General features: G+C 50.7%; 1 protein-coding gene across 1 annotated transcript in view; it reads right to left on the reverse strand.

Annotated features, from left to right (window-relative positions):
* arhgef12b (Rho guanine nucleotide exchange factor (GEF) 12b) overlaps nucleotides 1–24,072 on the reverse strand; it is a 144,005-nt gene that overhangs the window by 60,434 nt on the left and 59,499 nt on the right. The window contains exons 2-9 of the mRNA XM_080529328.1: nucleotides 23,237–23,257; nucleotides 19,890–19,984; nucleotides 17,157–17,213; nucleotides 6,817–6,915; nucleotides 6,237–6,286; nucleotides 2,806–2,863; nucleotides 2,065–2,270; nucleotides 1,054–1,131 (exon numbers count right to left, since the gene is read on the reverse strand). Of these exons, the coding sequence (XP_080385454.1) occupies nucleotides 1,054–1,131; nucleotides 2,065–2,270; nucleotides 2,806–2,863; nucleotides 6,237–6,286; nucleotides 6,817–6,915; nucleotides 17,157–17,213; nucleotides 19,890–19,984; nucleotides 23,237–23,257 (664 nt within the window). The remainder of the gene's footprint in view (nucleotides 1–1,053; nucleotides 1,132–2,064; nucleotides 2,271–2,805; nucleotides 2,864–6,236; nucleotides 6,287–6,816; nucleotides 6,916–17,156; nucleotides 17,214–19,889; nucleotides 19,985–23,236; nucleotides 23,258–24,072) is intronic.

The following is a 24,072-nucleotide window of genomic DNA, read 5'->3' on the forward strand; positions in this document are numbered from 1 at the left end:
AGAACCAAGGCCCAGAAGCATTGAGTATGGACACTTAGAACCAAGGCCCAGAAGCATTGAGTATGGACACTTAGAACCAAGACCCAGAAGCATTGAGTATGGACACTTAGAACCAAGACCCAGAAGCATTGAGTATGGACACTTAGAACCAAGACCCAGAAGCATTGAGTATGGACACTTAGAACCAAGACCCAGAGGCATTGAGTATGGACACTTAGAACCAAGGCCCAGAAGCATCGAGTATGGACACTTAGAACCAAGACCCAGAAGCATTGAGTATGGACACTTAGAACCAAGACCCAGAAGCATTGAGTATGGACACTTAGAACCAACCAAGACCCAGAAGCATTGAGTATGGACAGGCAGAATCCAGCCTTAGTGTCTTACACGAGCAGCTGGAAATGTTGCCGCTGTTTAGTTTAAATGCCGTTTATCCTTTCAGATCTACAGTAAGTGAACCAGTAAGGTGAACCAGTAAGTGAACCAGTAAGGTGAACCAGTAAGTGAACCAGTAAGGTGAACCAGTAAGTGAACCAGTAAGTGAACCAGTAAGTGAACCAGTAAGGTGAACCAGTAAGTGAACCAGTAAGGTGAACCAGAAGTGAACCAGTAAGGTGAACCAGTAAGGTAAACCAGTAAGTGAACCAGTAAGGTGAACATATTAAGTAAACCAGTAAGTGAGCCAGTAAGTGAACCAGTAAGGTGAACCAGTAAGGTGAACCAGTAAGGTGAACCAGTAAGTGAACCAGTAAGGTGAACCAGTAAGGTGAACCAGTAAGGTAAACCAGTAAGTGAACCAGTAAGTGAACCAGTAAGGTGAACCAGTAAGTGAAACAGTAAGGTGAACCAGTAAGGTGAACCAGTAAGTGAACCAGTAAGGTGAACCAGTAAGGTGAACCAGTAAGGTGAACCAGTAAGTGAACCAGTAAGTGAACCAGTAAGTGAACCAGTAAGGTGAACCAGTAAGTGAACCAGTAAGGTGAACCAGTAAGGTGAACCAGTAAGTGAACCAGTAAGGTGAACCAGTAAGGTGAACCAGTAAGGTGAACTTGCCTGTAAGTCCTGCTGCTCCTTCGTCAGCATCTTCTTCAGAATGTCCACCTTCTGACTGTGGACAGCACTGTTCTCCTCCTGCAGACAGACACATAGACACACAGACAAACAGGCAGACAGACAGGCAGACAGGCAGACAGACAGCAGGCAGGCAGGCAGACAGACAGACAGACAGGCAGACAGGCAGACAGGCAGACAGACGGACAGGCAGGCAGACAGACAGAAAAGAGATGATGAGGGTAGGTCCTTGCTTAGGCAGACTACTCACACTACCTAGGAGACCAACACAAATGCAGACATGGATCACTTCAGCACACATAGAAGTCAGGAGACGAGGGGTGCTTAGGTGGTGTAGTGGATTAAGCGTTGACCATATACCGCAGGGCTCCCGGTTCGATTCCAGCCGCGGACATATCCTGCATGTCATCCCTTCTCTCTCTCTCACCCATCCTTCCTGTCATAATATATACTATATCTGTCATTAAAAAAAATTATATGAGTGGGACTGCCCTACTCAGGAAAAAAAAAAAAGTCAGGAGACGTGAGAGAGACCGGAAGGAGAGAAATGGAGAGAAACTAGAAACCTCCAGGTGGGACATGAGAGAGACACGGAACTGAGAGGAAAACAATGCAGAGTTCCCCCACCTACTGAAACATCACATTCAACCACCTTTCAAGGACTTTCAAGACTCAATTCCCTCAAATTCAAGGACCCAACACGGCATAGTTTGAGACGGATCGAGATGAGAATTGATATAATAGGAACTATCCGCTCACAGACAACAATTTAAAAGAGAGAGAAAGAGAGAGGGGAATTCAAGCACTGAATGACCCGTGTCTATTTTCAAAAACTTTTAAGACCTTGGTTTCTTTTTCTCAAATTCACAAACTTTCAAGGATTTCAAGGACCCGTGGGAACCCTGCTGAGTCAGCCCCCCCCCAGCCACCCCAGGTGTACCCTGCTGAGTCAGCCCCCCCCAGCCACCCCAGGTGTACCCCAGGTGTACGTACCCAGAGAGGCAGGGGGGAGGTGATGTGGTCCTGGGGGCTGCTGGTGGCGGTGGAGGGGGAGGAGAGGCCCCGCTCGCCTGCTGCTGGTCCTGGACAGTGGGGGGAGGAGAGGGGGGAGGAGAGGCCCTCCCCCTCCCCCTCCCCCAGGGGGATCTGGGCCAGGCCCGGGGGCCGCCCCAACACTGTCAGAGCCACATAGGAGCCAGCTAGAACCACCCAGGGGGAGAGAGGGGGGAGGGAGGGGAGAGAGAGGGGGGAGGGAGGGGAGAGAGAGGGGGGAGAGAGGGGAGAGAGAGGGGAGAGAGAGGGGGGAGAGAGGGGAGAAAGAGAGAATGAGGAGAGAGAGAAGGGCAAAGAGAGGGGGGAGAGAGAGGGGGAAAGAGGGGGGGGAGAGAGAGGAGATAGGGGAGAGAGAGGAGATAGAGGAGAGAGGGGAGAGAGAGACAGAGGGGAGAGAGAGGGGAGAGAGAAAGAGGGAGAGGGGAGACAGAGAGATTGAGGAGAAAGAGAGAGGGGGAGAGAGAGAAGAGAAAGAGAGATTGAGGGGAGAGAGAGAGGGGAAAGAGAGAGGGAGAGAGAGAGGGGGGAGAGAGAGGGGAGAGGGGAGAGTCACGCGGGGTAAACGATAAGACCAAATTAGCTTGGTAGCATAAGTGGGTCATGTGTTTCACTAGGCAACTTTTAATACCAAGTGAAAAAGCTGACCTTCTCATGATGAACACCCAGTATCTGTCCACTTACATTTGATCAGCTTCACCACCTCCACATGGTTGGAATGTGTCACCAGCGTCCCGTTCACCTGCGAGAGAGCAGAGTGTCACACCGCGTCAGAAAGGTACCTGGCTCCTAAACGTGGACCAGAACACACCTGGTCTCTCCTGGCCTGTGGAGAGTCTCTACCCAGAAGGACCCCTCCGTCCCTCCCTCCCTCCCTCCCTGTCCTGTCTAGCCCACCGCTGGGACGTCCTGTCTGGTGGTGGTGTGTGTACCTCCCTCTCAGGCCAGCAGGGGGCAGAGTGGTGAGGTTGCAGAGGGCTGCGACCCTCGGAGGCGGAAGCGTACTGCTATGGAGAGGTTTGGAAGGGAGTTGACTAAGAGGGGCGGGGCTTAACCTTGACCGGGGGTAGTCCTAACCCTAACCCAACCCTTGACCCTAACCCAACCCTTGACCCTAACCCAACCCTTGACCCTAACCCTAACCTTCACTCTAACCCTAACCCAACCCTTGACCCTAACTAGAACCCTAACCCAAACCTTCACTCTAATTAATTAATTAGAGTTAATTTGGACATCTATGCGTAACTCACTAACTGCAAATCAATTCCGGAGCACCTAGAGTGGCAAGTGTTTTATGTGTTGTTGTTTTTTACCTAGCAACAATACTTTGATTGGCTACAAAATTAAGTATCATAATTGTGTACGCAGTATGATATATTGACTATTTGATTTGATTTAAAACAAAGTTGGATTGTTTTGTCGCTTTGGACAAAGGGGTCTGCTAAATGCCCTAAATATAATGCATCTTTATACTGGACAATGGGGGAAATAAGTATTGTCATTGTCATTACAAACAAAGGCTTGTCCACTAAAGGCCAATGCACACGGCGTACCGAGAAATTCGATTCCATTGTTTTCAATGAGCCAATGCACACGGCGTGCAATTTAATCGCACCGCGAAAATTCGATTCCATTTGTTTTGAATGGGACAAAGCACACGGCGTGCGATTTTGTCGCACTGTCAAATTTTGTGGTGCGACGGATTGCGTCACAATGGGACAATTGGGAAACTTCAACTGGTCTATCTAAATTAATTGAGTCACTCATAACGGGGAGAGACTGGAGCATACATTTTACACGCGTCTTTCGGTCATAGACAGCTAGCTTTCTGAGCATCAACTAATTTTCCATAACGTAAAAAGGAGGCGGCGGTTGGTTGTGGGTCTACGAGATTCTGCAGTCTCACAATGACAAGTCAACAGTTAAGGCTGTAGTGTACAGGAGGACCGCTCCAGACAACTTACTTCAGGTTGAGCAGACAGGAGTTTGACGTGGATCTGGGAGAGATTGGAGCCGTCGTCACCAAGATGCCAACTACATTGCGAGAGTATAAAATATGTGCTTTAAGGAGGGTATTGTAGTGCCAAAAAACGAGAGTCATAGGCGGAGCGGAGACATTTCGGAGCTAGCATCAAAACACTAGTGTATTACGGTACTGTACTGTTATAAACTGTTTAATGACAGCTTCCAATACAAACGGAACCAAATTAATTGTAACAGTTGTTTGTTTCTACCTGGCTGGCCCTGGCTCACAAACAAAGAGGTGGCTAGCTGGCTAGCTAACATTTCGGAGCTAGCATCAAAACACTAGTCTATTACGTTACTGTACTCTTATAAACTGTTTAATAACAGTTTCCAATATAAACGGAACCAAATTAATTGTAACAGTAGTTTGAAAAACATTAGTGTAACATACATAATACATACATGCAATTTTAAAGTACAATAGTGTATAGTATAGTGTTGTCAGGGCTTGACATTAAGCTTTTTCAGTGAACTTATCTATAACTTTGCATACCTGCATTCTTATGAATATGTTGGTTTTGTTTTTGATGAAATACGTGCTTTAGGGAGGGTATTACGTTATTTAACATGATGGCATATATTTAAATTTGAATAAAATATTACTAAAAAAGTATTAGACTAGAAACCTCCAGGTGGGACATCAGAGAGACGCGGAACTGAGAGGAAAACAATGCAGGGTTCCCCCACCTTCTGAAACATCACATTCAACCACATCATACAAAAAAGTATCATCATTGTTGTTATTTGTATTTTGTACTGTGCAGCCAAAAAGGCTATCGTAAATCTTTGAGCAAGTAACGTTATTTATACTTATAATATAAGTATAAATACTATACTATACTATATATATTATATTAGTTTACTCAAAGATCTACGATAGCGTTTTTGGCTGCACGGGGTTGCCAGATTTCTAATCTAGCACGACTGAATGACCAGCCAAATTGTACACGTTGTATAGACACTGTCCACTGAAAACCGGACATCTGGCAACCCAAAATTAATATTTACTCTACTGTATGTACGTGTATGTAATTTACCGGTAACCTGAATGGATGAAATGGATGACGAAAAGCTCATAACTTGTCAACCAGTCAACCTGACATCTTCAATTGTGGATGGAGCAATCATCTATTTTAACGGTTTGACAGTCAAGGGCAAGATATGAACATCACCATCAGCCAGCCACGACACCTATATAGCCCACAGCTGCCACTATACACATTACTAGCTATACGAATTACTGCATGCATGATTTATTTCCGTGTTATGCCACATAGTTACACGGCCCATCTCACATACAAGACGCCTATATTACATAATAATAACAAGCATGTAGGCACAATATGCCCAGTTGTATCTTGTAGAAATTGTGGAAGCAAGGCAATCGATTGTTGTAGTGCGATAATATCGCATCGCACGCCGTGTGCATTGGGATGAGATTTTATCATAGACTTCAATGGTGTGAGTTGAGAATCGAATTTTGTGGTGCGACAAAATCGCATCGCACGCCGTGTGCATTGCAATCGAATGTTGTCCTGCGACAAAATCGCACGCCGTGTGCATTGGCCTTAAGTCTTGAATTAATTTCAGTTAGTGTGTTCAATACTTTTTTCCTGTTTCATTCCACTTTATCACACATAACTTTATTTACATATGGATTTTAATGTTTCGATTTTTTGTCTGGATTGTTTGAGTTAATACCAAAGTCTGGTGCAAATCTCACTTGAATAGGCTCATTGGAAATACATTTACTGGACAAAATGTTGATGTGTTCAATACTTATTTCCCCCACTGTATATTCAGCATTAAACAATGACATCTGTCCTTAGCCTGCCTAGCCCTGGAACAATCTGATGTATCCTTGAGGTATCCTTATGTGCGCCTCTTGAAATGACATGGCAAATGTCCACATTGAAAACGTTCCACAATGAAAACAGTTCTCATGGACACACAAACAGAGATAGCTCAAGAGTTTCCGATCGACGTAGTCATATGGTCCAAACACATCCATATACATCCTAACACATGTTTGTGCTTCCCTTGTTCCCTGGGTGAGTTGATGTGCTGGTCTAGAGAGAAGAGAGACTCACCTTAATGATCCTGTCACCCGTCTGCACACCCGCTCGCATGGCAGCGCCATCTGCAGGACAGGAGAGACGGAGCAGGTGAGGACAGACAGGAGAGACAGACAGGTGAGGACAGACAGGAGAGACAGACAGGTGAGGACAGACAGGAGAGACAGACAGGTGAGGACAGACAGGAGAGACGGGGGAGGTGAGGAGGACAGGGAGGGGGGAAGGAGGAGGACAGGGAGGGGGGAGAGAGGAGGACAGGGAGAGGGGAGAGAGGAGGACAGGGAGGGGGGAGAGAGGAGAGATATCAGGGCTGAGAGAAGCAGCAGCACCACAACAGACAGTGGTTTGATTCCAACAGGTGCAGTTGCCGTGGTGATGGATCTTCCAGGCGTATTGTATAGTAGTCAGGTGTTTAGATTCCCCGCCTCAGGAGGGAGCTGCGTGTGCCCTTGAGCAAGGCAACCTACGGCTGACCCTGTGTCTAGAGGGTCGTACTGAATCCCAAATTCCAACAGCTGATTGACAAGTTGATTGCGTGGCAAATAAAACATTAATATTATTATTACTATTATGATTATGAGTGTGATGGACGTACCCTCTTTGACCAGCTGTACAAACACAGGGTTGTCTCCGCTCACTGTCAGCCCGAAGCCATTCTCGTCTTTCTGGATGATCACACAACGCTGGACGAGCCCTGCGCGCGCACGCGCACACACACACACACACACACACACACACACACACACACACACAGGAGAGAGGGTGTTAATTTGGACACACTGATACATACATACAGAGTCAGGTGGTTGAGACAGTGAGTGGCTCCAAGGAGGAAAAGCGTGAGGTGAGGGACACGTAGTGTGCAGTGTATGTGCGTGTGTGAGGGGGCTCAACACACAGTGGATGGGGGTCAGAGGGATTCCCAGCAGGGCGTGTGTGTCTGTCTGGCTGGGTGAGGAGATGCCTGCTTTTTGGTGGCTCGCTTTCCTGAAACGTTTAGGAAGAATAGCCCAATTAGGCCCCCATCTGGCAACACTGTCTGCCAGTTGTCTTTGGGCCGTCCACGGGGCCCCCGCCTCTTAGCTAACGCGCGCCTGCTGTTACCGGAGCTTAACGGCGGCTTGTGTCTGCGCCCGTCACCCACACCGGCCCTGCAGGACCCCCGGGCGATGGGCAGAGAAGGTTCATTTTAGTGAACATCCATATCTGACCACAACACACACATCCACTGCCTCCTGATGGGTGTGATGTGTGTGTGTGTGTGTGACTCACAGATTGGTGGAGTGTTTGAGTTTCAAATAGGAGACGTCACATTGTTTAGACACGGCACAGCAGTTTACACACACACACACACACACAGGTGAGTCCAAACTGATGGACGGACGGGGTGAAGGTAACACACACACACAAAAACAGACATGGTTCATCCCATCCTCCTATCTCTGTTCTGTACAGTGCTATGTCTCATGGACAAGCTGACAGGAAGGGGGAGGGGGGGAGGAGGGGAGGAGGAGAGGATGGGGGAGGAGGAGGGGAGGAGGAGAGGAGGGGAGGAGGAGAGGAGGAGGAGGAGGAGGAGGGGAGGAGGAGAGGAGGGGAGGAGGAAAGGAGGAGGAGGAGGGGGGGGGCAAGGGCAGTCGTTACCTCGGCAAACAACAACTAATACTCAACAGCGTGTGTGAGAGAAGATGAGCCAACGCTTGTCTCACTGTTAGCACTGCAGGCTGACCTCCTCAGGCTCTCTTCTGGACTGGGAGGTATGGAGGAGGACTGGGAGGTATGAAGGGAGGTATGAAGGAGGACTGGGAGGTATGGACGAGGACTGGGAGGTATGAAGGGAGGTATGAAGGAGGACTGGGAGGTATGGACGAGGACTGGGAGGTATGGAAGAGGACTGGGAGGTATGGAGGAGGACTGGGGGGTATGAAGGAGGACTGGGGGATATGGAGGAGGACTGGGAGGTATGGAGGAGGACTGGGAGGTATGAAGGGAGGTATGAAGGAGGACTGGGAGGTATGAAGGGAGGTATGAAGGAGGACTGGGAGGTATGGAGGAGGACTGGGAGGTATGGAGGAGGACTGGGGGGTATGTAGGAGGACTGGGAGGTATGGAGGGAGGACAGGGGGGAGGTATGGGGGGAGGTATGGAGGAGGACTGGGAGGTATGGAGGAGGACCGGGGGGTATGGAGGAGGACTGGGGGGTATGGAGGAGGACTGGGAGGTATGGAGGAGGACTGGGGGGTATGGAGGGAGAACTGGGGGGTATGGAGGAGGACTGGGAGGTATGGAGGAGGACTGGGAGGTATGATGGAGGACTGGGAGGTATGAAGGAGGACTGGGGGGTATGAAGGAGGACTGGGGGGTATGAAGGAGGACTTGGGGGTATGGAGGAGGACTGGGGGGTATGGAGGAGGACTGGGGGGTATGGAGGAGGACTAGGAGGTATGAAGGAGGACTGGGAGGTATGAAGGAGGACTGGGAGGTATGAAGGAGGACTGGGGGGTATGAAGGGAGGTATGAAGGAGGACTGGGGGGTATGGAGGAGGACTGGGAGGTATGGAGGAGGACTGGGAGGTATGGAGGAGGACTGGGAGGTATGGAGGAGGACTGGGGGGTATGGAGGAGGACTGGGAGGTATGGAGGAGGACTGGGAGGTATGGAGGAGGACTGGGGGGTATGGAGGAGGACTGGGAGGTATGGAGGGAGGACTGGGGGGTATGGAGGAGGACTGCGGGTATGGAGGAGGACTGGGAGGTATGGAGGGAGAACTGGAGGGTATGAAGGAGGACTGGGAGTTATGAAGGGAGGTATGAAGGAGGACTGGGAGGTTTGAATGGAGGTATGAAGGAGGACTAGGAGGTATGGACGAGGACTGGGAGGTATGAAGGGAGGTATGAAGGAGGACTGGGAGGTATGGACGAGGACTGGGAAGTATGGAGGAGGACTGGGAGGTATGGAGGAGGACTGGGAGGTATGAAGGGAGGTATGAAAGAGGACTGGGAGGTATGAACGGAGGTATGAAGGAGGACTGGGAGGTATGGAGGAGGACTGGGAGGTATGGAGGAGGACTGGGGGGTATGGAGGAAGACTGGGGGGTATGAAGGAGGACTGGGAGGTATGGAGGAGGACTGGGGGGTATGGAGGAGGACTGGGGGGTATGAAGGAGGACTGGGAGGTATGGAGGAGGACTGGGAGGTATGGAGGAGGACTGGGGGGTATGGAGGAGGACTGGGAGGTATGAAGGGAGTTATGAAGGAGGACTGGGGGGTATGGAGGAGGACTGGGAGGTATGGAGGAGGACTGGGAGGTATGGAGGGAGGTATGGAGGAGGACTGGGAGGTATGGAGGAGGACTGGTGGGTATGAAGGAGGACTGGGAGGTATGAAGGAGGACTGGGGGGTATGGAGGGAGGACTGGGAGGTATGAAGGGAGGTATGAAGGAGGACTGGGAGGTATGGAGGAGGACTGGTGGGTATGAAGGAGGACTGGGAGGTATGAAGGAGGACTGGGGGGTATGGAGGGAGGACTGGGAGGTATGAAGGGAGTTATGAAGGAGGACTGGGGGGTATGGAGGGAGGTATGGAGGAGGACTGGGAGGTATGGAGGAGGACTGGGGGGTATGGAGGAGGACTGGGGGGTATGGAGGAGGACTGGGAGGTATGGAGGAGGACTGGGAGGTATGGAGGAGGACTGGGAGGTATGGAGGAGGACTGGGGGGTATGGAGGAGGACTGGGGGGTATGGAGGAGGACTGGGAGGTATGGAGGAGGACTGAGAGGTATGGAGGAGGACTGGGGGTATGGAGGGAGGTATGGAGGAGGACTGGGGGGTATGGAGGGCGGTATGGAGGAGGACTGGGAGGTATGGAGGAGGACTTGGGGGTATGGAGGAGGACTGGGGGGTATGGAGGAGGACTGGGAGGTATGGAGGGAGAACTGGGAGGTATGGAGGAGGACTGGGGGTATGGAGGGAGGTATGGAGGAGGACTGGAGGGTATGGAGGGAGGTATGGAGGAGGACTGGGAGGTATGGAGGGAGGTATGGAGGAGGACTGGGAGGTATGGAGGAGGACTGGGGGGTATGGAGGAGGACTGCGGTGTATGGAGGAGGACTGGGAGGTATGGAGGAGGACTGGGAGGTATGGAGGGAGGTATGGAGGGAACACTAGGAGGTATGGAGGGAGGACTGGGAGGTATGGAGGGAGGTATGGAGGAGGACTGGGAGGTATGGAGGGAGGACTGGGGGGTATGGAGGAGGACTGGGAGGTATGAAGGGAGGTATGGAGGATGACTGGGAGGTATGGAGGGAGGACTGGGAGGAGGGAGGTATGGAGGAGGACTGGGAGGTACGGAGGAGGACTGGGGGGTATGGAGGAGGACTGGGGGGTATGGAGGGAGGTATGGAGGGAAGACTGGGAGGTATGGAGGGAGGACTGGGAGGTATGGAGGGAGGACTGGGAGGAGGGAGGTATGGAGGAGGACTGGGAGGTATGGAGGAGGACTGGGGGGTATGGAGGAGGACTGGGAGGTATGAAGGAGGACTGGGGGGTATGGAGGAGGACTGGGAGGTATGGAGGAGGAATGGGGGGTATGGAGGAGGACTGGGGGGTATGGAGGAGGACTGGGGGGTATGAAGGGAGGTATGAAGGAGGACTGGGAGGTATGGATGAGGACTGGGAGGTATGGAGGAGGACTGGGAGGTATGGAAGAGGACTGGGAGGTATGAAGGGAGGTATGAAGGAGGACTGGGAGGTATGAAGGGAGGTATGAAGGAGGACTGGGAGGTATGGAGGAGGACTGGGAGGTATGGAGGAGGACTGGGGGGTATGGAGGAAGACTGGGGGGTATGAAGGAGGACTGGGAGGTATGGAGGAGGACTGGGGGGTATGAAGGAGGACTGGGAGGTATGGAGGAGGACTGGGAGGTATGGAGGAGGACTGGGGGGTATGGAGGAGGACTGGGAGGTATGAAGGAGGACTGGGGGGTATGGAGGGAGGACTGGGAGGTATGAAGGGAGTTATGAAGGAGGACTGGGGGGTATGGAGGAGGACTGGGAGGTATGGAGGAGGACTGGGAGGTATGGAGGGAGGTATGGAGGAGGACTGGTGGGTATGAAGGAGGACTGGGAGGTATGAAGGAGGACTGGGGGGTATGGAGGGAGGACTGGGGGGTATGGAGGGAGGACTGGGAGGTATGAAGGGAGGTATGAAGGAGGACTGGGAGGTATGGAGGAGGACTGGTGGGTATGAAGGAGGACTGGGAGGTATGGAGGAGGACTGGGGGGTATGGAGGAGGACTGGAAGGTATGGAGGAGGACTGGGAGGTATGGAGGAGGACTGGGAGGTATGGAGGAGGACTGGGGGGTATGGAGGAGGACTGGGAGGTATGGAGGAGGACTGGGAGGTATGGAGGAGGACTGGGGGGTATGGAGGAGGACTGGGGGTATGGAGGGAGGTATGGAGGAGGACTGGGAGGTATGGAGGGAGGACTGGGGGGTATGGAGGAGGACTGGGAGGTATGAAGGGAGGTATGGAGGAGGACTGGGAGGTATGGAGGGAGGACTGGGAGGAGGGAGGTATGGAGGAGGACTGGGAGGTATGGAGGAGGACTGGGGGGTATGGAGGAGGACTGGGGGGTATGGAGGGAGGTATGGAGGGAAGACTGGGAGGTATGGAGGGAGGACTGGGAGGTATGGAGGGAGGACTGGGAGGAGGGAGGTATGGAGGAGGACTGGGAGGTATGGAGGAGGACTGGGGGGTATGGAGGAGGACTGGGAGGTATGAAGGAGGACTGGGGGGTATGGAGGAGGACTGGGAGGTATGGAGGAGGAATGGGGGGTATGGAGGAGGACTGGGGGGTATGGAGGAGGACTGGGGGGTATGGAGGAGGACTGGGGGGTATGGAGGAGGGCTGGGGGGTATGGAGGAGGACTGGGAGGTATGAAGGAGGACTGGGGGGTATGGAGGAGGACTGGGAGGTATGGAGGAGGACTGGGAGGTATGGAGGAGGACTGGGAGGTATGGAGGAGGACTGGGAGGTATGAAGGGAGGTATGAAGGAGGACTGGGAGGTATGGATGAGGACTGGGAGGTATGGAGGAGGACTGGGAGGTATGGAGGAGGACTGGGAGGTATGAAGGAGGACTGGGAGGTATGAAGGGAGGTATGAAGGAGGACTGGGAGGTATGGAGGAGGACTGGGAGGTATGGAGGAGGACTGGGGGGTATGGAGGAGGACTGGGAGGTATGGAGGAGGACTGGGGGGTATGGAGGACTGGGAGGTATGAAGGAGGACTGGGAGGTATGGAGGAGGACTGGGAGGTATGGAGGAGGACTGGGAGGTATGAAGGAGGACTGGGAGGTATGGAGGAGGACTGGGGGGTATGAAGGAGGACTGGGAGGTATGGAGGAGGACTGGGAGGTATGGAGGGAGGTATGGAGGGAACACTAGGAGGTATGGAGGGAGGACTGGGAGGTATGGAGGGAGGTATGGAGGAGGACTGGGAGGTATGGAGGGAGGACTGGGGGGTATGGAGGAGGACTGGGAGGTAAGAAGGGAGGTATGGAGGAGGACTGGGAGGTATGGAGGGAGTACTGGGAGGAGGGAGGTATGGAGGAGGACTGGGAGGTACGGAGGAGGACTGGGGGGTATGGAGGAGGACTGGGGGGTATGGAGGGAGGTATGGAGGGAAGACTGGAAGGTATGGAGGGAGGACTGGGAGGTATGGAGGGAGGACTGGGAGGAGGGAGGTATGGAGGAGGACTGGGAGGTATGGAGGAGGACTGGGGGGTATGGAGGAGGACTGGGAGGTATGAAGGAGGACTGGGGGGTATGGAGGAGGACTGGGAGGTATGGAGGAGGAATGGGGGGTATGGAGGAGGACTGGGGGGTATGGAGGAGGACTGGGGGGTATGGAGGAGGACTGGGGGGTATGGAGGAGGACTGGGGGGTATGGAGGAGGACTGGGAGGTATGGAGGAGGAATGGGGGGTATGGAGGAGGACTGGGGGGTATGGAGGAGGACTGGGGGGTATGGAGGAGGACTGGGGGGTATGGAGGAGGACTGGGGGGTATGGAGGGAGAACTGGGGGGTATGGAGGAGGACTGGGGGGTATGGAGGAGGACTGGGGGGTATGGAGGGAGAACTGGGGGGTATGGAGGAGGACTGGGGGGTATGGAGGAGGACTGGGGGGGGGACGTTTAAAGTAGCCACCACACAGAGAAGGGGGTGCGTCCCGATAGTAAACAGTGGCACCCTCTCCTTGTCTCCTTCTCTTCAAGTCCAAAGACCTGACAGGCCCAGGACGGGTCAGACCCTACCACACTCTACTGTCACCCTACCACCACCCTACTGTCAACCTACCACCACCCTACCACACCCTACTGTCACCCTACCACCACCCTACCACACCCTACTGTCACCCTACTGTCACCCTAACACCACCCTACTGTCACCCTACCACCACCCTACTGTCACCCTACCACCACCCTACTGTCACCCTACCACCACCCTACCACCACCCTACTGTCACCCTACTGTCACCCTACTGTCACCCTACCACCACCCTACTGTCACCCTACCACCACCCTACTGTCACCCTACCACCACCCTACTGTCACCCTAACACCACCCTACTGTCACCCTACCACCACCCTACTGTCACCCTACCACCACCCTACTGTCACCCTACCACCACCCTACTGTCACCCTACCACCACCCTACCACCACCCTACCACCACCCTACTGTCACCCTACTGTCACACTACTGTCACACTACTGTCACCCTACCGCCACCCTACCACCACCCTACTGTCACCCTACTGTCACACTACCACCACCCTACTGTCACCCAACCACCACCCTACTGTCACCCTACCACCACCCTACTGTCACCCTACTGTCACCCTACCACCACCCTTCTGTCACCCTACCACCACCCCACTGTCACCCTACCATCACCCTACCACCACCCTACTGTCACCTTACTGTCACCCTACTGTCACTCTACTGTCACCCTACCACACCCTACTGTCACCCTACCACACCCTACTGTCACCCTACTGTCACCCTACCACACCCTACTGTCACCCTACTGTCACCCTACCACCACCCTACTGTCACCCTACCACCACCCTACTGTCACTCTACTGTCACTCTACTGTCACTCTACTGTCACCCTACCACCACCCTACCATCACCCTACCGTTACCCTACTGTCACCCTAAAGCACTACTGAGGTCAGTGAGGATAAAGGAAATGAGACAAGGTAAGGAGACAAGGAGACAAGGTAAGGAGACATGGTAAGTAGACGAGCTAAGTAGACGAGGTAAGAAGACAAGGTAAGGAGACAAGGTAAGGAGACAAGTTAAGGAGACAAGGTAAGGAGACAAGGTAAGGAGACAAGGAGACGAGGTAAGGAGAAATGGTAAGGAGACAAGGAGACAAGGTAAGGAGACAAGGTAAGGAGAGAAGGTAAGGAGACATGGTAAGGAGACAAGGTAAGGAGACTAGGTAAGGAGAGAAGGTAAGGAGACAAGGTAAGGATACAAGGAGACAAGGTAAGGAGACATGGTAAGGAGGTAAGGAGACAAGGAAAGGAGGTAAGGAGACAAGGTAAGGAGGTAAGGAGACAAGGAGACAAGGTAAGGAGACATGGTAAGGAGACATGGTAAGGAGACAAGGTAAGGAGACATGGTAAGGAAATAAGGAGACAAGGTAAGAAGACAAGGTAAGGAGACAAGGAGACAAGGTAAGGAGACATGGTAAGGAGACAAGGCAGGGAGACAAGGAGACAAGGTAAGGAGACAAGGTAAGGAGACATGGTAAGGAGACAAGGTAAGGAGACATGGTAAGGAGACAAGGTAAGGAGACAAGGTAAGGAAATAAGGAGACAAGGTAAGGAGACAAGGTAAGGAGAGAAGGTAAGGAGACATGGTAAGGAGACAAGGTAAGGAGACTAGGTAAGGAGAGAAGGTAAGGAGACAAGGTAAGGATACAAGGAGACAAGGTAAGGAGACATGGTAAGGAGGTAAGGAGACAAGGAAAGGAGGTAAGGAGACAAGGTAAGGAGGTAAGGAGACAAGGAGACAAGGTAAGGAGACATGGTAAGGAGACATGGTAAGGAGACAAGGTAAGGAGACATGGTAAGGAAATAAGGAGACAAGGTAAGAAGACAAGGTAAGGAGACAAGGAGACAAGGTAAGGAGACATGGTAAGGAGACAAGGCAGGGAGACAAGGAGACAAGGTAAGGAGACAAGGTAAGGAGACATGGTAAGGAGACAAGGTAAGGAGACATGGTAAGGAGTAGGGGTGTAACGGATCACCTAACTCACGGATCGGATCGTGTCACGGATTTTGAGTCACGGATCGGATCATTTTTCGGATCAACACAAAACATATATATTTTTTAATAAAAACAACATTTTCCTTGAATTCTGTAAAAACACCACTTTTAATGTGTGAAACAAAAAAACAACATTCAAGATGTCAAAACTGATATATATATATCACATATATATAACATCTATATATAACAACATATATATATATAACAACATATATATATAACATCACTGCTGCAAAGTAACAGAGTACTTTTTTTGTGTGTTTACACAATCACCCAGGCTGCTTAGCGGGTGATATGACGTGATATAATTGGGACAGAGATGAGTGAATGAATGTTGTTGTCAACTCAGTACACATGCAGAGAGTGAGAATAAAGCGCACATGATTGTTTTTCTACCAGTTACATTTGAATGAATGAATGGTCTTTATTGTCATTGCTACAGTACAGGTACCAAACAACGAAATTTAGGAGGGGTGGCTCCCCTGGTGTTAGGAAAGAAAAAAAAAAAAAAAAAAACGATTTTGCTATTGATCCGCGGTACACATGCGTTCCGAACCGTGGAGGGCGATCCGAACGGATCACGGATTATCCGTGATCCGTTACACCCCTAGTAAGGAGACAAGGTAAGGAGACATGATAAGGAGACAAGGTAAGGAGACAAGGTAGGGAAATAAGGAGACAAGGTAAGGAGACAAGGTAAGGAGACAAGGTAAGGAGACATGGTAAGGAGACAAGGTAAGGAGACAAGGAGACAAGGTAAGGAGACATGGTAAGGAGACAAGGTAAGGAGACGAGGTAAGGAGACAAGGAGACAAGGTAAGGAGACATGGTAAGGAGACAAGGTAAGGAGACAAGGTAAGGAGACATGGTAAAGAGACAAGGTAAGGAGACATGGTAAGGAGACAAGGTAAGAAGACAAGGTCAGGAGACAAGGTAAGGAGGCCGCCCCACAGGGGGAGGAGCTGTCACACAGGGAGAGGAGCTGTCACACAGGGAGAGGAGCTGTCACACGGGGGGAGGAGCTGTCACACGGGGGGAGGAGCTGTCACACAGGGGGAGGAGCTGTCACACAGGGGGAGGAGCTGTCACACAGGGGAGGAGCTGTCACACAGGGAGAGGAGCTGTCACACAGGGAGAGGAGCTGTCACACGGGGGGAGGAGCTGTCACACGGGGGGAGGAGCTGTCACACAGGGGGAGGAGCTGTCACACGGGGGGAGGAGCTGTCACACGGGGGGAGGAGCTGTCACACGGGGGGAGGAGCTGTCACACAGGGGAGGGGCCGTCACACAGGGAGGGGCCGTCACACAGAGGGGCGGGGCCGGCACACAGGGAGAGGGGCCGTCACGGCACACAGAGGGGAGGGGCCGTCACACAGGGGAAAGGGTCGTCACACAGGGGAAAGGGTCGTCACACAGAAGGAGATACCGTCACTCAAAGGGAGGGGCCGCCACACAGGGGGAGGGGCCGTCACACAAAGGGAGGGGACGTCACACAGGGGGCGGGGCCGTCACATAAAGGGAGGGGACGTCACACAGGGAGGGGCCGTCACACAGAGGAAGGGGCCGGCACACAGGGGGCGGGGCCGTCTTACCACAGGGCTCAGGGCTTCCTTCAGCTTCTACAAAGCCAGTCCGCTGCACAGGCAGTTCTACCAACAACACCACAGAGTCACAGACACAGACACAACACCAGGACGGACGGACATGTGCACACACACGCACACACACACATGCACGCGCGCGCACACACACACACACACACACACACACACACACACACACACACACACACACACACACATATACACACACACACACACACAGAGGGGAAAAAAGACAGCAGAAGACAAAAAATCAAAATGGAAACTTTGGGAAATAAATGAGAGAGAAAAGCAGGGGGAGGAGGAATGATGAACATGATGAATGGAGTCTGGACTTCTATAACGTTCCTGTCTGGACTTCTATAACGTTCCTGTCTGAGGGACAATGTTCCTGTCTGAGGGACAAACTGAGAATTCACACTTGAGAAGAACTCACTGAAAAAACTGAAATGGAGAGAAAAAAAGAAAGTAGGTTGTGGATGTTAAAAGTCCTGCAGTATTCAGAAGAGGCAGTGACTGTATGGACAGTATCACATGCTCAGACCTGTTGACTTGTGTAGGAGACTTGATAGGGTGTTTTCATCATTCCTAGGAGCCTCCATGTTATTCAAATGGTCACCGAGCCTGGTGATGGTGTGTGTGTGTGTGTGTGTGTGTCTATGTGTGTGTGTGTGTGTGTGTGTGTGTGTGTGTGTGTGTGTGTCTATCCTGCCCCCCTCATCTAAACAGTAGATTGGCACTGCGCATCATTTACGGCCAATTCACTGTGTGAGTGAGTGAGTGAGTGAGTGAGTGAGTGGGTGAGTGGGTGAGTGAGTGAGTGAGTGAGTGAGTGAGTGAGTGAGAGAGTGAGTGAGTGTGTGTGTGAGTGAGTGAGTGAGTGAGTGAGTGAGTGAGTGAGTGAGTGAGAGGGTGTGTGAGTGAGTGAGTGAGTGAGTGAATGTGTGAGTGAGTGTGTGAGTAAGTGAGTGAGTGTGTGAGTGAGTGAGTGAGTGAGAGGGTGAGTGAGTGAGTGTGTGAGTGAGTGTGTGAGTGAGAGGGTGAATGAGTGTGTGAGTGAGTGAGGAGTGAGTGTGTGAGTGTGTGACTGACTGACTGACTGAGTGTGTGAGTGAGTGAGTGAGGGAGGGAGTGAGTGAGTGAGTGAGTGAGTGAGTGAGTGAGTGAGGGAGGTAGGGAGTGTGTGTGAGTGACTGACTGAGTGTGAGTATGTGAGTGAGTGAGTGTGAGTGTGAGTTTGAGTGTGGGAGGGAGGGAGTGTGAGTGTGAGTGTGTGAGGGAGTGTGAGTGTGTGAGGGAGGGAGTGTGTGAGGGAGGGAGTGAGTGAGTGAGTGAGGGAGGGAGGGAGGTAGGGAGTGTGTGTGAGTGACTGACTGAGTGTGAGTATGTGAGTGAGTGAGTGTGAGTGTGAGTGTGAGTGTGGGAGGGAGGGAGTGTGAGTGTGAGTGTGTGAGGGAGTGTGAGTGTGTGAGGGAGGGAGTGTGTGAGGGAGGGAGTGAGTGAGTGAGTGAGTGAGGGAGGGAGGGAGGGAGGATGGGAGGGAGGGAGGGAGTGAGTGAGTGGAGTGCTGTGTGGGATCCATGACTATAAGCCGAGAGTGAGAGTTCAGATGCCAGTGGTCGGCGTCAACTTGTGAGGCTAGCAGTACTATGCGTAGTGGCATAGCTAGCTTCTCATATCCTTGGCTTGAACCTCACTCTATCTATCCCACTTCCCAATTACAATTTGGCAGTAAACATGAAATGTTAGGTCACGTGTTCAACTAGGCCTACAGTAAATCATTAAAGAGACACTACAGGATTTGTTACTAACTCTTTAAATACAATTGTTTGCTTAACACTAGAACAGCCGTGCCTTTTCACCTACTATAAGAGCCCCTCTTAACAATGCTAAGCTGCTATTTACACACAACGACCACTAGTTGGCCGCTTGTAGATTAGCCTGCTTCCTACACAGAAAAAATGTGATGTTGAAAATGTAAGGATACTGGGTGGTAGAACGCACATATCTAGGAAAAGTCATGAAAGGAGTGTCCTGAAATTTGAGTGCAAAGATATAACATATTTTTTTTACTCACAGAGGAGTAATGACAAAGGTCAAATGACCCCGCATGACTGATTGTGTTAAGTGTTGATGTCTGGTTTGTAATTCCATTTCCAGCAAAATACAGGTGTCCCTCTCTGTCTAAACACAGGGCCACTGTGGCTCAGGAGGTAGAGCCGGTGTCTGATGATCGCAAGGTCGGCGGTTCGATCCCCGGCTCCTCCTGTCCATGTGTCAAGGTGTCCTTGGGCAAGACACTGAACCCCAACTTGCTCCCGATGAGCGGGTGTGTGCGTGTGTGTGTATGTGTGTGTGTGTACATGTGTGAGCGTGTGCAGTGTGTGTGTGCGCGTGTGTGTGTGTGTACATGTGTGAGTGTGTGCAGTGTGCGTGTGAGTGTGTGTGTGTGTGTGTGTGTGTGTGCGTGTGTGCGTGTGTGAGTGTGTGAGTGTGCGTGTATGAGTGTGTGAGTGTGTGTGAGTGTGTGAGTGTGTGAGTGTGCGTGTATGAGTGTGTGAGTGTGTGTGAGTGTGTGAGTGCGAGTGTGTGTGTGAGTGAGTGTGTGTGAGTGTGTGTGTGTGTGTGTGTGTGTGTGCGTGTATGAGTGTGTGTGTGCGCGTATGTGTGTGCGTGTGTGTGTGAGTGCGAGTGTGTGTGTGAGTGTGTGTGCGTGTGTGTTACCTGTGGGGTCAAACTCATGCGCGAGTGGGACTGGGGGCTTGTCACTCTTGGGTTTCTTGTCTGGGGGGTGGTCCTTGCTGAGAATGCTAGCGGTCCTGAGGACAACAGAAACAAACCAGGGTCAGAAACCACAACCACAGCAGAACCACAGCAGACTGGACACACAAGGACAGCTACACCTCCATGTTCTACACCTCCATGTTCTACATGTTCTACACCACCATGTTCTACACCTCCATGTTCTACATGTTCTACACCTCCATGTTCTACATGTTCTACACCTCCATGTTCTACACCTCCATGTTCTACATGTTCTACACCACCATGTTCTACATGTTCTACACCTCCATGTTCTACACCACCATGTTCTACACCTCCATGTTCTACATGTTCTACACCTCCATGTTCTACACCTCCATGTTCTACATGTTCTACACCTCCATGTTCTACACCTCCATGTTCTACATGTTCTACACCTCCATGTTCTACATGTTCTACACCTCCATGTTCTACACCTCCATGTTCTACATGTTCTACACCACCATGTTCTACACCTACATTTTCTACATGTTCTACACCTCCATGTTCTACATGTTCTACACCACCATGTTCTACACCTCCATGTTCTACATGTTCTACACCTCCATGTTCTACACCTCCATGTTCTACATGTTCTACACCTCCATGTTCTACACCTCCATGTTCTACATGTTCTACACCACCATGTTCTACACCTCCATGTTCTACATGTTCTACACCTCCATGTTCTACATGTTCTACACCACCATGTTCTACACTACCATGTTCTACATGTTCTACACCTCCATGTTCTACATGTTCTACACCTCCATGTTCTACACCACCATGTTCTACACCTCCATTTTCTACATGTTCTACACCACCATGTTCTACATGTTCTACACCACCATGTTCTACATGTTCTACACCTCCATGTTCTACATGTTCTACACCTCCATGTTCTACATGTTCTACACCTCCATGTTCTACACCTCCATGTTCTACATGTTCTACACCTCCATGTTCTACATGTTCTACACCTCCATGTTCTACACCTCCATGTTCTACATGTTCTACACCACCATGTTCTACACCTCCATGTTCTACACCTCCATGTTCTACATGTTCTACACCTCCATGTTCTACATGTTCTACACCTCCATGTTCTACATGTTCTACACCACCATGTTCTACACCTCCATGTTCTACACCTCCATGTTCTACATGTTCTACACCTCCATGTTCTACATGTTCTACACCACCATGTTCTACACCTCCATTTTCTACATGTTCTACACCTCCATGTTCTACATGTTCTACACCTCCATGTTCTACATGTTCTACATCTCCATGTTCTACATGTTCTACTCCTCCATGTTCTACACCACCATGTTCTACACCTCCATGTTCTACATGTTCTACACCACCATGTTCTATACCACCATGTTCTACATGTTCTACACCTCCATGTTCTACATGTTCTACACCTCCATGTTCTACACCTCCATATTCTACATGTTCTACACCACCATGTGCTACACCAGCGGTTCCCAACCTTTTAGGACTCACGGGCCACTTTACAGATATGTACAGTATTCGCGGCCCACTCAGCAGCGTGCGAAGCGCGCGAGACTTTTTTTTCGCGTGCACGCGCATGAAACGCGCACGAGCGCTCAAAACAATGACGTAATTTGACCAAAAACTAGAGGGAGCGTGACAAACATTTTAAAAATAAATAGCGAAGCCCCGCGGTGGCGCAGCGGTCTAAGCATTGGCCTCTAGTGCAAGCTGCCCATCGGGGACTGGGATCGAATCCCGGTCTCGCCAGACCCGGATATGGCCGGGGCTCACAGGGAGCGGCATATTGAGCGGCCGCTCCCAAAGGGGGGTATAGGACTATTTCCGGACAAGGATCTGTCGCGCAACACCGCCCCCGTCTGGTGCTGGAGTAACGGTGTCGGGCTCGAGGAGCCAGACAGCTAGTCTGCCTGGCGATCTCCTCTGGGGCTGCCGGCCACGGGGTCGTGCGGCGGATCCTACGCAATAGGCAGGGGATAATTGGATGCTAGGTTGGGTGCAATTGGATACCAAATTGGGTGAAAAAGGGATAAAATCAGGAAAAAATAAATAAAATAAATAAATAAATAAATAAAAAACCGGTTAAACCATTAAAGCAGAGCGGCGATGTTTTATATAGCAGGTGATCAAATACCAAGATCGTAAATGTTGTATGTGTTCAATATTTACGACCAAACATCCTTATGTGTGTGGGCAACTCCCGACTCCCGACTAGGGTTGCCAGATGGGCTCGGGTTTTTTGGGTGGAATTAGCGGTTTTAGACTGTGGTTAGGGTGGAAAATGTCGATCCCATCTGGCAACCCTGTTCGCGAGTCCGGGATGGAATGTAGCCAATCAAGAAGCGAGCTGACTTCTTCTTTTCGGATGGAAATATCGGCGCACACCACACACAATACGATCAAGGCTGTTAAATCCAAGATTTAACTTTTTACTTTTTAAAATTAAAACGTTTTTGTAACAAAAAAACGTCAATAAAAAATGTTTTGCCCATGATTTGGCGGCCCACTTGCAGTACTCTCGCGGACCACCAGTGGGCCGCGGCCCACAGGTTGGGAACCGCTGTTCTACACTAACCCTGCAACCAGAAATGCATCAATTGTGAGGCTTCATGTTGTAGCCAATCAAAGTGTTGTTGCTAGGTAAATACCACATAAAACCCTTGGCACTCTGGATGGTGTGGGTTCTGGAAGTCTTTGGTGATGGTGAGTAACATTGAGAATGACTAATGGTACTGTGATAACTCATCCTTCTGTACATACACATGTATGTCAAAATCACGGAAAATCTGATGAAAACATTTCTGACATCATACCGTAATATTTCATTCCACTGCAATATGTCATACATCACATAATACAGTCTCCTGTAATACTCTGTCAGACTCGTATCAGAGAGGCACATGGGCTTTAGCTCTCTATCTAAGCAGACAGACATGAGGCAAATCCATGTGGGTGACGGAGAGGTCTGGCACAAGGGCTTGGTGTCTGAGTGTCAAGGCAGCGTGGGTGTCTAATACCTCCACAACCACATCTACCACAACACAGCGGACTGGCCTAGCCAAGTCTAGACCTGTGGTTTATTACAGGTAAGACACACATAGACCTATGGTTTAATACAGGTAAGACATACATAGACCTGTGGTTTATTACAGGTAAGACACACAGGTCTTTAGTCACATATGTTATCCTCCAGGTCAAGATGACATTGTTGTGTTATTGTTGGATTGACTGAGAACAAAGTCCTTCCTCACCTGGTTGCTTTTTTGGGAAACCTGTAAAACAAGTAAGAGAACAATTAGCAGGTGTTGAATATATATGTGTCTACCTCTCCCCTGGACTGGATTCATACTTGAACGAGGACCACACCTACACTGCAAAAAGTCAGCTCTCAAAAACAAGAGGGAAAAAAAACTATAAAATGGGGGAAATATTACTTAAAATAAGCAGAATGATCTGCCAACAGGACAATTTCACTTGCCAAGATTGTCTTAGAACAAGTAAAAGATATCTTAAAACTGGTGAAGTCAGACAAAAAACCAAGCATATAAAACAAGCTACAAGCCTTGATTTAAGAGATTTCATCTTACTTAGATTTACTTTTTGCAGTGTTACAAAGACATTTCTCAGGAAGACACATCCATTCCTGAACACTGGCTTGAATGTTTAGCCACCTAAGTAACACCTGTACATACGTCATTAGTGTTTATGTTCACAAAGCATGACGGATCAGCAACATGTCACCATGACGCACGCACGCACGCACACACGCACACACGCACACACACACAGCAGGCCAATCAGGCAGATGAAAAGGCTTGGTGGGTTGGAGCGGGCCCTCTCCTGTCTACATCTCAGTTAGGGCTTTCACACCGCCAAGGAACTGTTCCCATTCCTGTTCTGAAACCTCAGAACCTTGGTGCTGTCTGGCGAACCAGCCGGGTTCATACCATTGTAACCAGAACTATCAATGATGGGTAATGATGGGTGATGATGGCGGCTACTTCACTGGAAATGAGGATCATATCTTCCACTACAGTTTCTGAAAAAAACACTATGAAACAAAACAAAAGACACCTTCTACATGCGT

Source organism: Nansenia antarctica (assembly GCF_963989245.1).
Source record: "Nansenia antarctica genome assembly, chromosome: 4".
NCBI lineage: Eukaryota > Metazoa > Chordata > Actinopteri > Argentiniformes > Microstomatidae > Nansenia > Nansenia antarctica.